The following is a 20,123-nucleotide window of genomic DNA, read 5'->3' as shown; positions in this document are numbered from 1 at the left end:
TCGAAAAACTATAATACGACTTTTGCCATGATAATGATGTTCCATCAACACTAGTAGGAGTATATAAAGACTATCCTCAATCCAGCGAATGACGTCAGACTGTCTTCAGCATTCTGTCGCTAGCGGGGGTGGGAGGGGGTGCCCCTTTAGTTATGGGCCTGCATAGTGACTAATAAATGATGTCAAACATTCTAAAATTTCTGGGATAACTACCTCACCCCACGACTCCCTTGGGATAGCTGCTTCATTCAGTTATGGGTTGAACCCCTTGAATTCACTAAACTATATCGACTCTCATGATCATAACAACATTTACACAAATCCACCTCAAGGGAATCAGCATGCAGAAAGGTGCCCCAGGCATCCAAATATGAATCAATACAATTCATTAGCATTCAATGAAATACATGTATTGAATTGTAAACAAAGGAATTTACTGTATGCATTGCGCATTTACCTCAGAGTATAGAGAAATAGAGAAAATTTGAATAATCATTGTTCAACCGAAAAGACCTTATCCTCGAATTACCGAGAAGAAAAGAAAAATCGAAGAAATAAGATTTTATAAATGTATGGTGATGGGGGGGGGGGGGGGGTATGTCTTTTCTCAATGTACACTTGTGTGTTTTTATATTTAAGAGCACCTACTAACCTAAGAGAGAGAAACTACTGACATAGCGCCTTGCTGATGACATGACGGTTATCCGATTTTCCCTTCAAAAGTATCGAGGGGCTGCGGCCTTCTAGCCCATGTCTCAATTACTCTTCATGGAGAATGAGAGAAAAAATAAGGATGAAAACAAAAGAAAAGGAATAATTTTCCGAGAATGTTATTATTATATATTGTGACAAGATTGATCATCATCTATAAGTTTCAAATGAAAGAGGGCGCAATATATAAAAATGAAAGAACAAAATCAATACATACATGTATATCGCATTTCTCTTTCATTTTCCATTTGGTAAGCAAAGTAATCCAACTAATCAATAGCCATGAACACGTGAGAGACTTCCTCAGCTATGATTAGTCAGCGAGAGCTGGAGGGCGAAAGTGTTTCTTTTGTTCTTTTCGTCACCGGCTTCTCGTGGTCACCAACGCCGGACATGCTGATTGGCTGAATGGTCTTTGCGACGGCAGGAGGGCGGGACGTGTTTTGAGACAAGTCTCGTCCCCAGCTGGTCCTAGACACTTCAGTTGATCGAGACAAATGGCACCTGAAATATACAACATAATCGTCGATTTGTTTCTGCTCTCCCCCCCCCCTTTAATAGTAAATATCCATGTAATCTTACAATCTTAGCAGGAGGATTAACGTTAATGCCTGGTGAAGCACAGCTGATGAATAGAAATATTTTTGGAAAGCATAAATGATTTGGACGCGTGAGATACTTTTTCATCTATGATTGACCTGCGAGAGCTGGAGGACGAGAGTGGCTCTTTAGATCTCGTCACCGGCTGCTTGTGGCCACTGTATATGACTATAACTGTCTATAACTACAGACCTATATCGCTGACGTGTATCTGCAGTAAGGTGATGGAACATATTATGCTTAGCCACATTTCTAAACATCTTGCAGCTAACAACATACTCATTGATGAACAGCATGGTTTCAGACAGAATCTTTCGACAACAACACAACTTGTCACAGCTACCGATGATTGGTCATCCTCTCTTAAATCTAGAGGCCAAACTGATACCATCTTTCTCGACTTCCAAAAAGCGTTTGATCGCGTACCACATCCACACCTTAGATCCAAACTACATTACTACGGAATCAGGGGAGACTCTCTCCGCTGGACTATGTCACTCCTAGCGAATAGACATCAAGCTGTCGTCGTCAATGGTGCTCGCTCAGCATGGATGCCTGTTACTTCAGGAGTACCGCAGGGTTCTGTCATCGGCCCCGTACTTTTCCTGCTGTACATCAATGACATCAAACTCAACATCAAGTCCACAATGCGTCTATTTGCAGATGACAGTGTCATCTATCGGCGTATCGACTCTCCCTCTGACACTCATATACTGCAAGAAGATCTCCATGTTCTTGCAGACTGGTCCACTAAATGGCTGATGGGATTCAACATCAAGAAGTGTGCTACATTGTCAATCACAAACAAGAAGCACCCCGTCACAGTGGACTACACCCTACTAAATGAGTCAATTCCTCGAGTAAAACAATACAAGTATCTTGGTGTCACGATTACCCATGACCTTAAATGGAACACCCAATGTAAACTCGCCACCCAGAAAGGCAATAGAACCCTTGGCCTCCTACGCAGAACTCTATCACCGTGCACCAAGAACATCAAATCCAAAGCCTACACAATGATTGTTCGTCCTCAACTTGAGTATGGTAGTGAAGCTTGGAACCCTCGGACTCTGACATCAATACAAAGTCTTGAGAAAGTACAGCGAGCTGCCGCCCGTTTTGTATACCAAGACTACCGGAGAATAACATCAGTCACAGCACTTGTCAACAAACTGGGATGGGATACCCTTCACAACCGCAGGCTTCTTGCACAGTCAACTTTGTTTTACAAGATGCACCATCATCAACTCAACATGCCTTTTCCCACTCACATTATCCCAGCTACATATCTGGGCAGAAATGATCACCCTCTGAAGTATGCAGTACCCCCAGCTTCCATTGATAGCTTTAAGTACTCCTTCTATCCTCGCACCATCTGGACGTGGAACCACCTATCAGCTGCTGCAGTAACATCTCCAACAGTGACCATCTTCCAGGAGGCTGCTCTACCTATCATCAGAGCGTTGCCTCCTCCTGTTGGGTCCAAGCTACTGTAGACTCCACGTCTCGGTTTTTACTTGCACGTCCACCGTTTTATTGTAAATAATAGACATCATTCACTGTTTTGAATTACTTCATGCACTGTCACTATGCCAGCACGTTGCACGGACATCCCAGTTTAGCTGTATGATAGCTGCCATCGGGATTATCTCTACAAGTAACAAGTATGACGGAAAATGAAAAGTCTCGTCCCCAGTCGGTCTTAGACACCAGCGAGGTCTTTAAATTAACTATACATTTTATATCTAGACTCTGTTTTGAGAGAAATTAAAAGGGGAAAATAAATAATGCCCTTTTACGATTACCTTTAGCCGGTCGTTAACAGTAAAAAAAGAAAAAAAAAGAAGAGGAATAGTTCAGAAGTTAATTAATTCGTTTTCTTAAAATAAAAAATAAAATAAAAAGATGGGAGGGGAAGAAACTCCTTATATACTGTAAAGTTTATAATGGTATCAAAAGCCATTTGGTGGGGTACAAGCTGTTGAAGCTTAAAGTATGCACGGGGTTTATTCATTACGTTCGTTTATTACGTTTTTTCTTTTAAAATATTATATATAGCCGTTTGAGCCTGGGGCGAAAGTATTATTAGTTACTCATTATCTGAATCCGTTAATTATGAGGTCAAGTTATATCGTCTGGAGTTATGATAAATTGCTCTGTTTTATTTTCGGTGTTGGTTTTTTTTTGTCACAGTAAGAAGAATGTATTAATACTTTGTGTAAAAGGCTGCCACGCCATGATTTAGAATAAGTGATGGGAGGGGTTTCGAACATGACAGCATATATTATGCTTATGTGTATGAATGTGGTTGATAGTGTTGAAGGGTTGGGTGATGGTATGTGTGGTATGTTTTCCGGTTCCAATGTCTGCCTGTACTTGTTTAATTTGCAATCTGACTTGAAAGTGTTTGTTTTTCCTAGAGTTGGAAATGCATCAAGCTTCCCATCTACTGTGAAATTGTCACCACTATGTACATTTCTAAAGATTCTTTGTTACTGGTATAGATTCATAGTTCTCGATGTCGGTTAATTTAAAATTACTCTCAGTTAATGTCAGAGGACTGAGAGATAGAGTCAAAAGAAAGAAGATTTTTCAGTGGTGCAAAATGTCGGCAAATATGATATTCTTGCAGGAAACCTTTAGCACAGAAGACATTGAATACAGTTGGAAGGGTGATTGGGAAGGCTCAATGTTTTTTAGCCACGGGAGTAACCACAGTAGGGGGGTTATTGTAATGTTTAAACCAGGTATTACTTTTGTGGTGGAAAACCCTTAATTGACGAAGGGGGAAGATACGTCATCATTAAAGGCAAATGTCAAGGCGAAAAGCTAATATTAGGAAGCGTGTACTTTCCCACAAGGAATAAAGAAAATGCCCAATGTGATTTTCTGTCTGATCTAAATAAAATAATTTGTTCTGTATTTAGTCAAGAATATTCCTTGATAATTGGAGGAGACTTCAATGTTATTATGAATCATAATTTGGATTACATGGGTGCAAGTAATATTTCGAAAAGCAAATATAGGGATTCATTATTAGACTTTCTAGATAAGCTTGATTTAATTGATGTGTGGCGTAAGCGTCATCCTAATAAGAAAGAATTCACTTTCAGACAAAAGCAACCATTAGTTCAGAGTAGATTGGATTATATCTTCATTTCGTCGAAAGTAGACAAGTTGATAAGAAAGTCTGAAATTTTGCCTTCTATTACACCTGACCATGCTGGAGTTAGAATAGAATTTAACAATTTAGTCGATAGTTTTGTTTATGGGAAATCGTATTGGAAGTTTAATAGTAGTCTATGTAATGAAAAAGATTTTGTAGATGGGGTAAAAAAGAAGATTTTTGAAATAGAGGAAACTTGGCGGAATCAAATAACGAGCAAAATTAAATTTTGGGATTTATGAAATTGAAATTAAGAGAATATATAATGAAATTCTCCCGTGAAAGAGCAAAACTCAGAAGAGTCCACATGGAAAAATTGGAAAAAGAAATTAAAGACCTGGAATATCGATTGACGATCAATGTTAATTGTCATAAAAGTATTCAGGATGAAATTGACATGAAAAAAATGGAATTAGAGAAGCTTTTCGACTATTCACGTCAAGGGTTAAAAGTCCGTTCAAGGACAGAATGGTCTGAAGAAGGAGAAAAAAATTCAAAGTTTTTTGAACAATTACTAAAGTCAAATAAAAGGAAAAGTGTGATTAAGGAGATATATAATGAAAATAAGGAAACTGTGAGGGATGGCAAAGGGATTTTGAAGATTATCAGGGAGTTTTACGATAATTTATATGCATGTAAAAATGGTGAAATTACAGAGGATATTGAAAATATGTTCTTAAATGAATTACCCAAATTAAGTAAAGAAAATAAAGAGTATTGTGAAGGCAAAATAACACTGGCAGAATGCTATCAGTCAGTAAAGGAAATGAAATGGAACAAATCACCAGGCAATGACGGCTTCTCGACTGAGTTTTATTTCACGTTCTGGCCAATTTTAGGGAAAACAATAGTGAAGGCTTTTAATGAAGGTTTTGAAACAAAAATGTTATCAAACTCACAGAGACAGGGGGTAATTACACTAATTGAGAAAGAAGGCAAAGACCCTTTGTACATGAAAAACTATAGGCCAATTACTCTCTTAAATGTAGATTATAAAATATTGTCGAAAGTATTAGCTACAAGGGTAAAGGAGGTATTGGAGGATATGATTCATTACGATCAGGTGGGCTATGTTAAAGATCGGAATATTGGGGAAGCGGTTCGTCTAATTGATGATACATTCTTTCAGTCCTTGTATCAGCCTGTAGGCTTTTTAATTGCCGTAGATTTTGAAAAGGCTTTCGATTGCATTTACCATAAACTTTTATTTAAAGCTTTGGAACAGTTTGGGTTTGGTAAAGTTTTGTGTTCTTGGGTTAAAACCCTCTACACTAATGTTAGCAGTTGCGTGATGAACGGGGGACACTCAACAGGATATTTTGGAATTAATAGAGGGGTAAGACAAGGCGACCCCCTATCTCCATATTTATTTGTAATAGTTATCGAATTACTAGCTCGTTATATTAGGAAAGATGAAAGCATTAAAGGGGTAGGATTCGGGAATAAAGAAATAAAGCAAGTTTTGTATGCAGATGATATTACATTGTTTTTAAAAGATATGGATTCAATTAATAAAGTGAAGAAAGTTTTCAAAAACTTTGAAAAAATAAGTGGATTGAAGATAAATATGGATAAGACAAATTTTATGTGGCTAGGAGAGGAAAGTGATAGGCCGGGTTTACCTTTTTTGGACATAGGGTACAACATATAAAGATCCTAGGGGTATATTTCGCACGTCATTCCAAAATAAAAGATGATTTGAACTATAAGGAAATTTTGAGCAAAATCAAAAGACTAATTGGTTGGTGGAAGCAACGAGATTTAACGATGTTTGGCAAAATTAAATTGTTGAAGATATATGTATTTTCAAAACTAAATTATGTTTCGTCTCTTATGACAGTCCCACAAAACATTTTTGAAGAAATCGAAAAGATTTCTTTTAATTTTATTTGGGGAGGGAGAGACAGAATAAAACGGAAAATATTATATCAAGATTACTGCGCTGGGGGACTCAGAGTAACGAATTTTAAGATATTTATCAAGACTCAGAGAATAATGTGGATCAAACGGTTGCTCTATGGAAAAAAGTATTCAGGTTGGAAAGTAACCTTTGACCACTTTTTCAGATCACTGGGGGGTCGAATTATATTTCTTTGTACTTATGATATAAATAAAATGGACTTGTAAAGACATGTTGAAGGCATGGCAAAAATTAGATAAATGCAGACACTTTGGAGAAAATAAGAATAATCCGATTATATTTAGCAATAAGTGTATATGTCTCAGCAATAAAACATTTTTTGATGTCGAACTATTTCAGAAAAGTATACTTCAAGCATCAAATATAATTGTCAGAGGTCATTTAAAACCGATCTTACATTTTTTAAATTTGGGTTTTGCAACTAAAAGCTTGCTTAGAATTCAAAAGATCTTTTCAGCAATCAGAAACGAATGGATACAAAGTGATTTTATGGAAGTAGACACTGAACATTTTGAAATAGAATTGATGATATTTGGACGTTTACAGAAACTATGTGATATAAAATCTAGGCGGTTATATGATTACTTCATTGAAGACCTTCAAAAAGAGTATACATTACATGTTACAGATGGCAACTGTCAATTTGATCTTGGAATGAAGGAGTTGAAAGAAACATTCACGAGGATGAAAGGTGCAATGCTTTGTAATAAACATAGAGAGTTTCAATACAAACAATTACAAGGGGCTGTATATACGAAAAGAGAGATCTTTAAATTTGGTTTTGAGTCAGACCATTTTTGTTCCTTTTGTAAACTAGAAGTAGAGACATACCAACATTTATTTTTGGATTGTCTTAAAGTTAAAAGATTATGGCAGGAGGTAACTCAAAAGTTTCATTTAATCGAAATTGACATTGATGATTGGAAACCCATATTTATGGGAATATCCGGCAATACTACTAGAATATTTGTAATAAATTGTATCATATTTTTAGTAAAGTATATCATTTTTATTTCTAGAAAAGAAGGAACTTTGCCATCTGTACAGAAAACATTATTATGCTTAAAAATTACAGAGACGAGGAATACAAAATAGCCTTCAAAAAGGGGAAACTGGGGATGCACTTACAGAAATGGGAACAAATCGATGCATTTTTACCTTAATGGATGTGGGTATTATGTGGGTATTATTATTATTATTAGTATTATTAATTCTCTCTCGTGTACAGGTGGACAAACCGGAACAGGTTGCATGCAACGTGTGTGTCGGCGTGAAGGGGGTGTGAGATGGGTGGGCTAGGGGGGGGGGGGGGGTGAAGAGTTTGTTCAAGTTCAAGTTCAAGTTCGTTTATTTATTTCATTTCCATAAAAAACACAGCAAATGCAAATAAACATACAAGTATATAGACATACAAGGAATGGTCAATTATTACAATAGTTTAAAATGAAATTGGAGAACATAGGAAAGGCCCATGGTGGCTTTGTATAAAAAGTTCCCCGAATATTATAATTTATATTATTTATATTATTGAGCATATATGAATTCGAGATATCACAAAATACAGCGATAAACACAAAATACAGCGATAAACACAAAATACAGCAATAAATACAATATATAGACAAAAAACTACAAACATATGTATGAAATAATCTAAAATTGGAGGCGGGGGGGGGGGGGGGGGCAAAAAGGTTTGGAAGGTAAATTTAACGGTACTCAGAATAAAAGGTCTGTTTCATTTTTGTTTTAAATATTGAACTGTTTTTATAAAAGCGGAGGACTTGAGGAAGAGTGTTCCATATGTTTGGCAAAGTATTTCTTACTGATTTTTTAGAAAATGAACTTTTTACTTTCCATAAATGAAACGTGTTTGTGTGGTGTGAGTTGAGGGAACAGGTTGCATGCAGTGTGTGTTTGTGTTTGTATGGTTGTTTATGTGTGTGAAAGGGGGTGTGGTGTGGGTGGGCTAGAGGGGGGGGGGGTGAGAGTGTTGTGATAGGATGGTAATATGTAACTTTAAACCTTCCTCTACTGTTATTTTGATTATACACTGTTACATGCAAGACTTTCTTCTTTTTTTCCCCTTTTTTTTCCTTCTATGTTCATTGATTAATGTAACTTATGAAATGTCTTGTATCAAAGATCTTGTTTTATATTGCTTATCTTGATAATTTCTTGCTATGTAAATTTCTTGCTATGTGAAATTATGAGGAAGGAAATAAAATATAATTAAAAAAAAAAAAAAAAATCTACACTTTAAAACTTCCTCTACTGTTATTTTGATTATACACTGTTACATGCAAGAATTTTTGTTTTCCCTTTTTTTTTTCTATGTTCATTGATTGATGTAACTCATGAAGTGTCTTGTATCAAAGATCTTGTTTTATTTTTTGATAATTTCTTGTTATGTGAAATTATGAGGAAAGAAATAAAATATCATTAAAAAAAAAAATTAAAAATCAATCTTCGTAAATTTAGCGCATGCGCAATCGAAACTCGGGCAGACACTTATTCGACAACGACCCTGCGAAATTACTTGAAATATGTTTATGTACCTATTATGGACATGCATTATGGCTCAAGACATGGGCACACAGAAGATTTTTTTATGTTGGGGACCGGGGTAGAATGCAATAAATTATTGAAAATTTATTGCATTTTATTTTTATTCTGTTATTTATGGAAACTGCCCCCTACCCTAGCCCCCGCTGCGTACCCAGCCATGGTTCAGTGACAAAGCAATGGCCTCGTAACAGTGAGGCCCCAGGATCAACACCGTATCGATCTGGTGTATTAGTGCCCTTTTGTGGGGAATTAATCCTCATTACTGTCATTTATGACTTAAGGGCATAGGTCCCCTAGTTGATAAACATAGTAGCATATACATGCTTAAGCGGTCACGCAAAACACACATTGGCAAATTATGATTCAATAAAATCTGAGAATGTATACTATTATCTAGATCTAGTTTTTTAAAATTATTTTTAAAATAATTCCATAAATTGGAATTAAAAAAAAAATATTCCACCGTTATGAGCGACAGTGTATAATAGGATTATCATCACCACAATCATGGTTGCTTTAACTTTGTTGAGAGCGAATAAGCAAAGAGCTTGAAACTACTATCAGTTCTCAACTCTGTTTGTTAAACAGAGTAAAATTCACTCAACCCGGGACCCCAAATTTGCCTTTGGATGGTCTTTTACAACTTAAGTGAGAATAATCATCTATTATACACTAATCAATACGATTATAAATAGAGAATCAAGGAAATCGATACGCTAATAAGCAGTTTTGGCACAATTATGTATTTTTAAAATTAAATCTCATAGTACCGTATAATGATGGAGATACTCTTTTAATCGTTATGCTTATTATACTGATCCTTTACTTAGATACAAAATAATAACGGATTGTTTTATGTTTGACCTTGTTTTATAAATATTATAAAGATAACGAGATTATGAAGCCACTGTTACAGGGATGATATTTACAAACAATAAACATTAAGAGTCATTTTCTGTTTACAGGTTTAATACTCAATATTAAATCAAATCGTGTCATTGCTTTAACATAATATGTTGTTAGAGGTGTATCTACATACATATAATATCTAAAAGTCATTCTCGAGCATAGTATCTCCTTATATCATCTCAAGTTCACCTTCCTTGCCCTTAATTTACCCCTCGGTCTCACCTTATTGTGTGAAGCGCCTTTCCTTCCTCCTTGCACCCCTTTCCCCCATAATTACGCCACTGCTCATTACTCTTATCCAGGGGGGGGGGCCTTTACTGAAATGGGAGTGATCTTTGGACTCTCTTCAGGAGTAACGGTTACCTTAATCCCTGTCGTGACCAATAAGTACACAGCGCCCTCTGAGTTGGTCAACGCGTTTGACTTGCACAGATTCTTGCTTGAAGTCTACCATCGGGATATTTCTTCGAGTTATATAATTATTTACCTTTAAACGAAATAAGTTTTGTAATATAGCCCTATGATGTTGATCTTTTTTCAAACTATAATTATGATTTTCCGGATTAAATTTATTTTCATCTGATCACAGTGTTTTGATTGGCACTTATTAAAAGGGATTAGGAGACATGGATCAATATAAAAGGGTCACCTCTCAAATTGGAATAGGGGGCAATTAGCAGAGATGAGAAGGGGGGAACTGTAATAACGAAAAGATGGCATACAAATGAAAACAGGCACTTGGCAAAATGAAAGGTGAGAATTGATAAGGTGCATTTATGAGAGGTAAAGGGGCACTTATCGGGGATGAAAAGGGTGCACTTCTCGTACCTGAAAAGGGGCACTTAAGAGAAAGAAAATTGGGCACCTATCACAAAGGAAAATGGGCATCTGTCAGATTTCATTAGAGGCATTTATCTGGGGTGTGAGATCCATGAAATATTTATGAGTGAGAAATCCTACCCCTAAGGAAAACAAAATCATACACATTTAACTTGTAATGGCGAGAGGGATTGGTGAGATGTGCGTGGGTGAACGTTTAGGTTAAGCGGAAGGATCACAAGTGCAAAGGTTCAACATAATACTTCCTGTTATGAATGTCAGTGGGAATTTCCACTCGATGAAATGAAACCTCCTACAACTGCATTGCTGAATGAAACATTGTCATTCGCTTCTTACTGAAAGCATAGTCGCCGTTAGAGCTACTTCGTAACGTAAGTGCTAAAGAAGAAGCGTAAAGTAATTTCATAATGGTGTACCAGGTAGACCCTATTAATCATGGAATGCATTATTTTAAACATTTTTCAGTACAATAATAGCCAGTTAAGTATTTACAAAATATTTCACACTTTTGATTGAGTTGGCCAATTAATTCACCGATTTGTTTTTTTCCTCAGGTCGTGTGCTTGAGTTGTCAGTGATGGCTACTTCCTTGAAACAGGCTGTTCACAACTTGCATAAGAATCTAGAGTGTCCTGTCTGCCTAAGCTTTTTCAAGGAACCCAAGATCCTGACCTGCTCCCATACCTTCTGCAAGGCTTGTCTTGAGACTCTTCTGGAGTCTCGTGGAGAGCTGTTGTGTCCTACGTGCAGGGAGGAGACTTCGGTTCCTGGAGGAGACGTGGGTAGACTGCAATCAAACATAACAGTCAGATCACTTGTTGAAGATGTGGAGACCCAGGGCCAGGTCTGTACCAACTTTAATCAAGAAAACGAATCATTTCAAAGAAAATGGAACAAATGTCGAAAACATCCGAGCTACGATGAAGAATGTTTTTGTCTTAACTGTAACAAGTATGTCTGCAGCATGTGTGGCTTATTAGAGCATGCAAAGGATGCTCACACTATCCCGGAAGCAGACGTACATGAAACCGAGCAAAAGAATCACGTCGAGAAACTTGCATCTAAAGCGGATGCAAAAATATGCAACGTTGACAAGTATTTTACTTTCATCGAAGACCAGCGTAAAAGGCTGCACAACGTACAGGAACAACTCAATTGTGAAATAGATGCAACTTTTGAGGAATTAGTTGAGAAATCGAAGGAAAGAAAGAAGGTGTTGAAAAATGAAGTTGGGCAGAAGCTAGGGAAACTTAAATCTTCATTGGGAGACGCGGAGAAGTCGATTCGTAGCAGATAGACCAGATTAAGAAGGCTCTGGACTTGGTTTATAAGTATAGTCTTAATTTTCCTCTCCAGACAGAGTCTCTAACCTCACATAAAGCGACGTGTGTACAGCTGGAAGAGCTTTTGAACCGGATTAGGCCAGATGAGGAGCTGCCCAGAAGAACTGCTGAGTAAGGTGAAAGAATTGGCTTCATGAGTCAGGGATCGGATGAACTCCGGTTGGGCCAACTAACACATACCATGGAAGTCCCTGCTCATACAAAGTCTAAATGGGTTCTGCGCACTGAAGTTCCACTGCCTGCTGGAAAAAGTGGGAGTGGGATGGTACTATCACCTAACAATGAGATGGCTGTTGGTTGTTACGAGGGAGGAATATTCATATATCCTCCTGAGGGAATCATACAAGATACCGTTCTGAAATCGGTAAATGTTGGTGCCTTACAGTTCATGCCTGATGGTGGATACGTCATAAGCGACACTCAAAACAGAATTTCCTTGTACACAGAGCTTTGTGAAAAGCGTGATGTAACGTTTGAGACAATGGATGTTGTGAATGGTAGATATGGCGGTCTCACTGTAGGCCGGAATGGACTGATCTTCATAGGTAACAGTGATAGCCAGAAAATACAGGTATTTAAGCCAGAAGGGGGAAGGCAATAAGAGAGATAACGTGTCACGGATTTGAACCATGGGAGATGTTTGCGATGCCATCCAGTCAAGCGATTGTCGTTAAGAGTATATGTACTACCAGCTATCAGTGTCATGTATATGTGATCACCAATGTGTCGGGTGCTATCATTCACAGCATCAGCAAAGCTGATGGTTATATCCCTTTCCTTGCTGTGTGTCAGGATGATTCAGTTACCATTGCATGGATGAAGCGTGATCAGGGTCTGCTGAGCATCGTTCATTACACAAAAGAGCTCAAACACATCAAAAACATTCTCACTGATTTCAAGATATCGAATTCATATTATGGCTTTTTGCAAGCATTCAAGACGGGAGAGATTGCTTTCTGCACTAATAATAGGCTTTACATCTTCCATGAGACATGGATGTGAATTTAAGTTTTGCAGATGAAACGTGGATTAACACACTTACAAAACTCAACCATTTTAAATTGTTATTCGGTCAAATGGAATAAATGCACCGTATAAATATTATCTGCTCTTGCCTGCATGGTCTCCGTTGTCACAGCTCATAATTGTCACCAACAAACACCAGATAAAAATATATATTCAGGCACCTCAATGTCTGAATAGGAGGATATATGGGGCACCTCTTTGCCCATATCATGATGAGATGATGGTTCATATAATGTCGGAACTTTAAATACTTCCAGATTCAGTCCTTTCAGTGCCCCTGCCTTGCCAGCCTCTGCCAAAATGTAATGTATAGGCGCCACTCTTCAAGAATGCTATCGTAATGTTGACCGATTTCGTTATGCCGTCGACAGTAGACTATGTCACGTTTACGCTTATGAAATATCTAGGCGTTGCGCTCATTATTGCAAATTTCATTAATTTTATAGACAGATGTAGGTAGATAATCAAAATCAAAGACGAGGGTAGGGGGTATAACACCTTTTAATCGACTGAACGTATACATTGCAAATATAATACACAGGCATGCATTCCCGCTATTACGGGGGATGAGCAGCTGCCTCCTTCCAATGCTATTTGTGATACTGAAAAGATTCTCTGTGTTAATGGTAGTGGCAACGTAAGCAAACTATTGTTCTGAAAATATTACAATGTATCCGAAAACGTGTGTTTTGAAATATGCAAGGGATCATAAATGTGCAATTCATCCAAGGTTGTTTACTTATTTCATACATTGGTTATCATGGTAAAGGCATAATTCTATATATGTTTCTAACCCTGTTTGTTTGTTTCATGGAAATTTGTATGATTTAGGACATTATCTATTTTTATATAATTATTCATAATTGTTTACCGTATATGTGGGTAAAAACTTTATAAAGGGCCTTATTCTGCACAATCCCTTATTTCCGTACCTTCCTCTATCTCTCTGTGCTTATCAGGCATTTATAATTAATTTATTCATTCAGTCATTCATTTGGCTAGGTTTATTGAAAGAAAATTCTTTGTAAATCAGTCTAAAGACTGATACATTCAAACATTTACATATTTTTATCGTTAAAAATTATATTTAAAAAAACAGTATATTGATAAGGAATAAAAATTAAGATTAGAAAGGGATAAGAATTGTGTAATATATCGCACCTCAAATTTATTATAAACATGAACAAATCTTACCAATTATAAAGACAGAAAACGACAAATTAATCGTAACACGGTTGGGAACTCGACAGAGAGAAGAGAGAGAAAAGATGGGGGATCTTTTGAGGAAAGGTAAAAGATTCAAGAGTGCCATTTCATTTGTTCTTCGTTTACATTCGAATCCTAATACACGCAGCTTAATGATTAACTTTATTTTTATTGGGCATATATATGTATATATATTTATATCGTTACAAAAATATTTAGAAATGCCTGTACTATGTGCGTTGCAAAGTAAACAGAGTAAATAATAGATACCGATGATTTAGTTTGAAACTATAGAACATATTTTACATCGTTACACTATACTGGTAGCAAGGAACCCCTGATGTATCAAGTGGAGGGGGAGAAGAGTTATAGTCTATAGCGAAACGTTGCGAATTTCATGTTCAATTTAAATTCAATTTACTCATTAAAAGATTAATTATTTCATGTTATATTGATTTGCTTTATGTACGCTTAAGCTGTTAGACTTGTAATGTTGCTGTATATAAATAAACTATTTGAGCTATTATTTGTCGCATATGCATTTAATGTATGTTCGTTATCCATTTAAGTTTTTAAGAATTCATAGTTATATTTTGAATTGGAAAATAATTCAGTGTATTACACCTTATTTTTTACTACATGTATCTTGTTATTCTGATATGCATTAAAGTTAATTCCCCCTTCCTTATTAGGTTTATGATTCTTTCATAGAAGATTACTTAACTTACTTTATCATCTTTGTAACAGTATAGAGACATCCCTGCATTGATGCGCTATAAAATCAAAATGATTATTATGATGAAATTATGTCAGTTATCATCTTCCTTTCAAATTATGTTACATAATTATTTCATGTTCAATTCAATTATATTTTTCAAAGGAAATAGAAGGAATAAATTTAAAGTATGAATTTGGTCTCTGATATGTACTGAAAATAGTCCTTTGTCCAGTGTCATTAGTATGATGGAAAAACAATTCAAAAAGAAGTGAAAAACCGAGTCATCAATAAAGAATACATGCAAGGAATTTACTATATGTATTGAGCATTTACCTCAGACTAAAGATCGAGGAAATATAGAAAATTTGAATAATCATTGTTCAACCGAAAAGACCTTATCCTCAAATTACCGAGTCATCAAGTTGAAGAACTGTTTTTTTTAACAATAATAATAATAATGTCGAATGAGCGGGATGGTAACATCACCAGACAATGGGATAGCTGTTTGTTGTGACGTGGGAGGAATAGTCGTATATTCTCATGAGGGCATTATACAAGATACCGTTCTGAAATCTGTTAACGTTAGAGCGTTGCACTTCCTGCCTGATGGTGGATATGTCATACGCGACACTAATAATAGAATTTCCTTGTACACAGAGCTTTGTGAAAAGCTTGATGTAACGTTTGAGACGATGATTAATGCGAAAGGTGTGGGTGGAGGTCTCACTGTAGGCAAGGAGGGGCTGATCTTCATAGGTTACAATGAATGCCAGAAAATACAGGTATTTAAGCCAGAAGGGGGGAAGGCATTACGAGAGATAACGTTTGAGGGATTTGTACCACGCCGGATATTTGCGATGACATCCAGTCAAGCGATTCTCGTTACTCATTTGTATGAGTACAACAACGTACACGTGATCAACGATGTGTCTGGTGCTATCATTCATAGCATCCGCAAAAAAGATGGTCGTATCTCTTACCCTGCTGTGTATCAGGATGATTCAGTTATCATTGCATGGGTGAAGCGTAATCGGGGTCTGGTGAGCATCGTTCATTACACAAAAGAGCTCAAGTACATCAAAAACATTCTCACTGATTTCAAGATAACGCAATCATTTGGTTACATTGGCTTTTTGCAAGCATTCAATACGGGAGAGATTGCTTTCTGCACTCTTGATAGGCTTTACATCTTCCATGAGACATGGGTGTAAATGTTAGGTTTGTAGATGAGACGTGGAGTTGAACAAACTTACAAAACCCAACCATTTTAGATTGTTATTCGGTCAAGTGGAATAAATGCACCGTATAAATATGATCTACTCTTGCCTTGTCTCCATTTCCACAGCTCATGATAGTCACCAACATACACCAGATACAAATATATGTTCAGGCACCTCGTTGTCTGAATAGGAGGCTATTTGGGTACCTCGCTGCCTAATAATTAGGATATATGGGGCATATCTTTGCCCGAATGATTATGAGATAATGGTTTATCGATTGTGGAACTTGAAAACTCCGGGATGCAGTGCTTTCAGTGCTCCTGCCTTGCCAGACTTTGCCGAAATGTGATTGAAATCAATGAGTCGGTCTATACTCCGCTCTCTTATAATATGCTATTATAATGTTGACCGATTTCATTTTGCTGTCAGTACTTAAACCATGTAACGTTTACGTTTATGGAGTATGGAGGCGTTGCTCTCAATTTTGCAAATTGCTTTTATTTCATAGACAGATGTAGGTAGATAATCAAAATCAAAGGTGAGGGGAGGAGGTAGCAAACCTTGTAATCGACTGAAAGCATACATGGTAGATATAATACACAGTCATGCATTCCCGCTATTACGGGGATGAGCAGCTGCCTCCTTCCAATGATATTTCTAATACTGAAAAGATTCTTTAAGTGTTCATGGTAGTGGCAAAGTAATTAAGCAAACTATTGTTCTCAAAATATTACAATGTATCTTAAAAAGTTTGTTTTAAAATATGCAATGTATTATAGATGTGCAATTTGTCCAAGTTTGTTTACTTAAAACATGTCTACGTAATCATGGTGAAGTCATAATTTTTTGTTTGTTTCTTCCTTTGTTTGTTCCAAGGACATTTTCATAATATAGGACAGCATTTATTTTTCTATAATTATCCATAATTGTTTAATACAATTTTATCTGTGCATTAAAAACTTTAAACTTAAGGGCCTTTAATACTCTGTACATTCCCTGATTACCGTACCTTCCTCTATCTCTCTTTGCTTATCAGGCATTTATAATTAATTTATTAATTCAGTTATTCATTCGGCTAAGTTTATTGAAAGAAAATTCTTTGTAAATCAGTCCAAAGACTGATACATTCAAAATTTACATATTTTTATTGTTCAAAATTATATTTAAAAAAAGTATATTCACACAAATTTACAAGGAATACAAATTAAGATTAGAAAGGAATACGAATTGTGTAATAGATCGCACCTCATATTTATAATGAATATAAACAAATCTTTCCAATTATAAAGACAGAAAACGAGAAATTAAAAGGAACAAGCTTATAAACTCGACAGAGAGAAGAGAGAGAAAGAGATGGGGGATCTTTTGAGAAAAGGTAACATATTTCAGAGTGCCATTTCATTTGTTCATGGTTTACATTCGAATCCTAATACACGCGGCTTAATGCCTTTAGCTTTTTTTTTATTGGGCATATATTATGTATATATATTTATATCGTTAAAAAAATATTTAGAAATGCCTGTACTATGTGCGTTGCAAGGCTAACAGAGTAAATATGACAGTGAAATAGATACCGATGATTTAGTTTGAAACTATAGATCATATTTTAGATCGTTACACTATACTGGTAGCAAGGAACCCCTGATGTATAAAGGGGAGGGGGAGAAGAATGTTATGTTAGTCTATCGAATTTAATGTTCTATTTAAATTTGATTAACTCATTTAAAGATTAATTATTTCATGTCATATTGATTTACTCTTGTGCGTCATAATGTTATACTTATTATTTGGGTGTTCATGAATAAACTGTTTAAGCTATGATTTGTCGCATATGCATTAAATGTATGAATGAGATCCTTTAAAGTTTTTAAGAATTCCTAGTTATATTTTGAATTGGAAAGGAAATCCGTGTTTTATACCTTAATTTCTACTACATGTATTTTATCATGTTATTCTAATATGCATTAAAGTTAAAATTCCCCTTCCTTTACTAGGTCTATGATTCTTTCATTGTAGATTAATTAACTTACTTTAATATCTTTGTAACAGCATAGAGACATCCCTGCATTATTGCGCTACAGTTATCATGTTCCATATAAATTATGTTACATATTTCGTAAATATTTCAATAATGTTTTCTCAAAGATAATAGAAGGAATAAACTTGAAGTATGAATTGTCCAAATTAAAAGTCATCCTTATCTGTCGCCCTCTTTGGCAATATGCCACGGACTTTGAATTGATTCAAGACTTTTCTCACCAACAAAGCTCTCTGAGCCATGCAGAACCTTGATGGTTGCATATGATAGGGCGTATATAATAATAATACTATTATCTAAAAAATAATGAAGATGATGATCATGCATGATGCAAATAATGACAATAATGATAATAATGATAGTAATAATAATAGTACTAATACTTTGATTAGTTATGACGATAATGCTGATGATAAAGATAATATTAACAATAATAATATTTTGAGTTGTGCCACAAGAGAGAAGAGATTCTCAAGTTTGGAGGAAAAGAAATGATTTTGTGTTCACGACATACGGAAGAGTTTTTCATAAAAACGTCACAACCCACTGACCAAATAGCCAAGTTGAGATTTGCATAGCTTAAGTGATTTCATACGTCAAACATTCTCAACTGTCTTTAATACATTTGTCCGTTTTATTTCAAACTTTACCAATCTGATTCTGAACTTATTACGAAGATTGGATTGCCCTTTAATACCATGTTTTTAAGCGCATGGTACTGTATGTATCCTAACAAAGAGATACCAGAGAGAGGAAAGATGAAGATGAAATGTAAAGAAAGAGGATTTTGTGGCATAGCGTGGGCTAAGTTTTTTTTATAATTCTCTCAGTCACGGCACCCATTTAAGAAATTAGAAATAAAAAGCTTTGCGTCACCCAAATCCCAAATTTATCACAGGATATATATTTAGCAATACTCGGCACTCATCAAGTGCCATGTACACATGAGTGTAGGGGTAAATTCTTTCCTACATTTTGTAAGCGAGCTAAACGATCAGTAAGCCAAAAATAATGACATTTTGTTAGGGCAATAAACATGAATCAAATAAAGAACATAAATGTTCATCAAACTGACACAACGTCATTTAACATGCATATTCATGACCTTCTTGTAGATGTGCTCAATTAGAGGCAATCTCCCACCTCCCTGCTTTAAGGTAATCCACCTTCCGCCTTGCTCTCCATCGCAGCGTTTCTCAACCGGGTTAGTAAGGGAAGGGGTTATCATTTCCTTCATAATAATAACTGATTTCATCCAACATGATTTATCGTAATCTGTGAATTGTACATGGATAAAGTGAATCAAATTTATTTGTTATGATGAAAACGAATTAGATTTAGAAGAATTATTTGTACTGCTTTAATATACGAATAAAAATGAAAAAAAAATAAGAAAAGCAAAAACGAGAATGTGTGGTGGGTGCGTGTGTAGTTTATACGAGAAATTTGATATGTTTACTGTTCCAAACACACCAAGCAAACAATCCGCGAATTCTGACGTCCTTTGGCATTTCTTTTCAATGTGGATATTCCTGCAAGACTCATTACCATATTTAAGTATGTCAATGAAATTGTGGGTAATTACTTTCTGACTTGCAGCGGGAGTTTAAATCAACTTAACATTGTGCTTAAAGTCAGACACGTAGCCAGAGTTTGATGTTGGGTGGGGGGGGGGGCACATACATGTAATCGATCGAGGTAAAAAAAAGGGGTCTAAAAAGGTTCAAACAATCTTGGAAATTTGTTAGGGGGCACGTACACCCCCCCCCTCCGCCACCCCCGTGGCTACGTGCCTGCTTAAAGTAGATCATTGGTATGAACGACATGGTCTGTTTGGCCATTTTGAAGTAAATGAGAGAT

At 36.0% G+C, this 20,123-nt stretch overlaps 1 protein-coding gene across 1 annotated transcript; it reads left to right on the top strand.

Moving 5' to 3' along the window:
• The first annotated feature begins 10,618 nt into the window (after nucleotides 1-10,618).
• Nucleotides 10,619-12,170, top strand: LOC100888905 (tripartite motif-containing protein 59-like). The gene is made up of 3 exons (XM_003729528.1): nucleotides 10,619-10,625; nucleotides 11,267-11,556; nucleotides 12,069-12,170. Exons 1-3 carry the CDS (start codon nucleotides 10,619-10,621, stop codon nucleotides 12,168-12,170), a joined length of 399 nt encoding a protein of 132 aa, XP_003729576.1.
• Nucleotides 12,171-20,123: the final 7,953 nt, after the last annotated feature.

Source organism: Strongylocentrotus purpuratus, unplaced genomic scaffold, assembly GCF_000002235.5.
Source record: "Strongylocentrotus purpuratus isolate Spur 01 unplaced genomic scaffold, Spur_5.0 spur5_contig_852, whole genome shotgun sequence".
Classification (NCBI taxonomy): Eukaryota; Metazoa; Echinodermata; class Echinoidea; order Camarodonta; family Strongylocentrotidae; genus Strongylocentrotus; species Strongylocentrotus purpuratus.
Note: the sequence above shows the minus strand (reverse complement) of the source record. Positions and strands in the feature narration are given on the sequence as shown.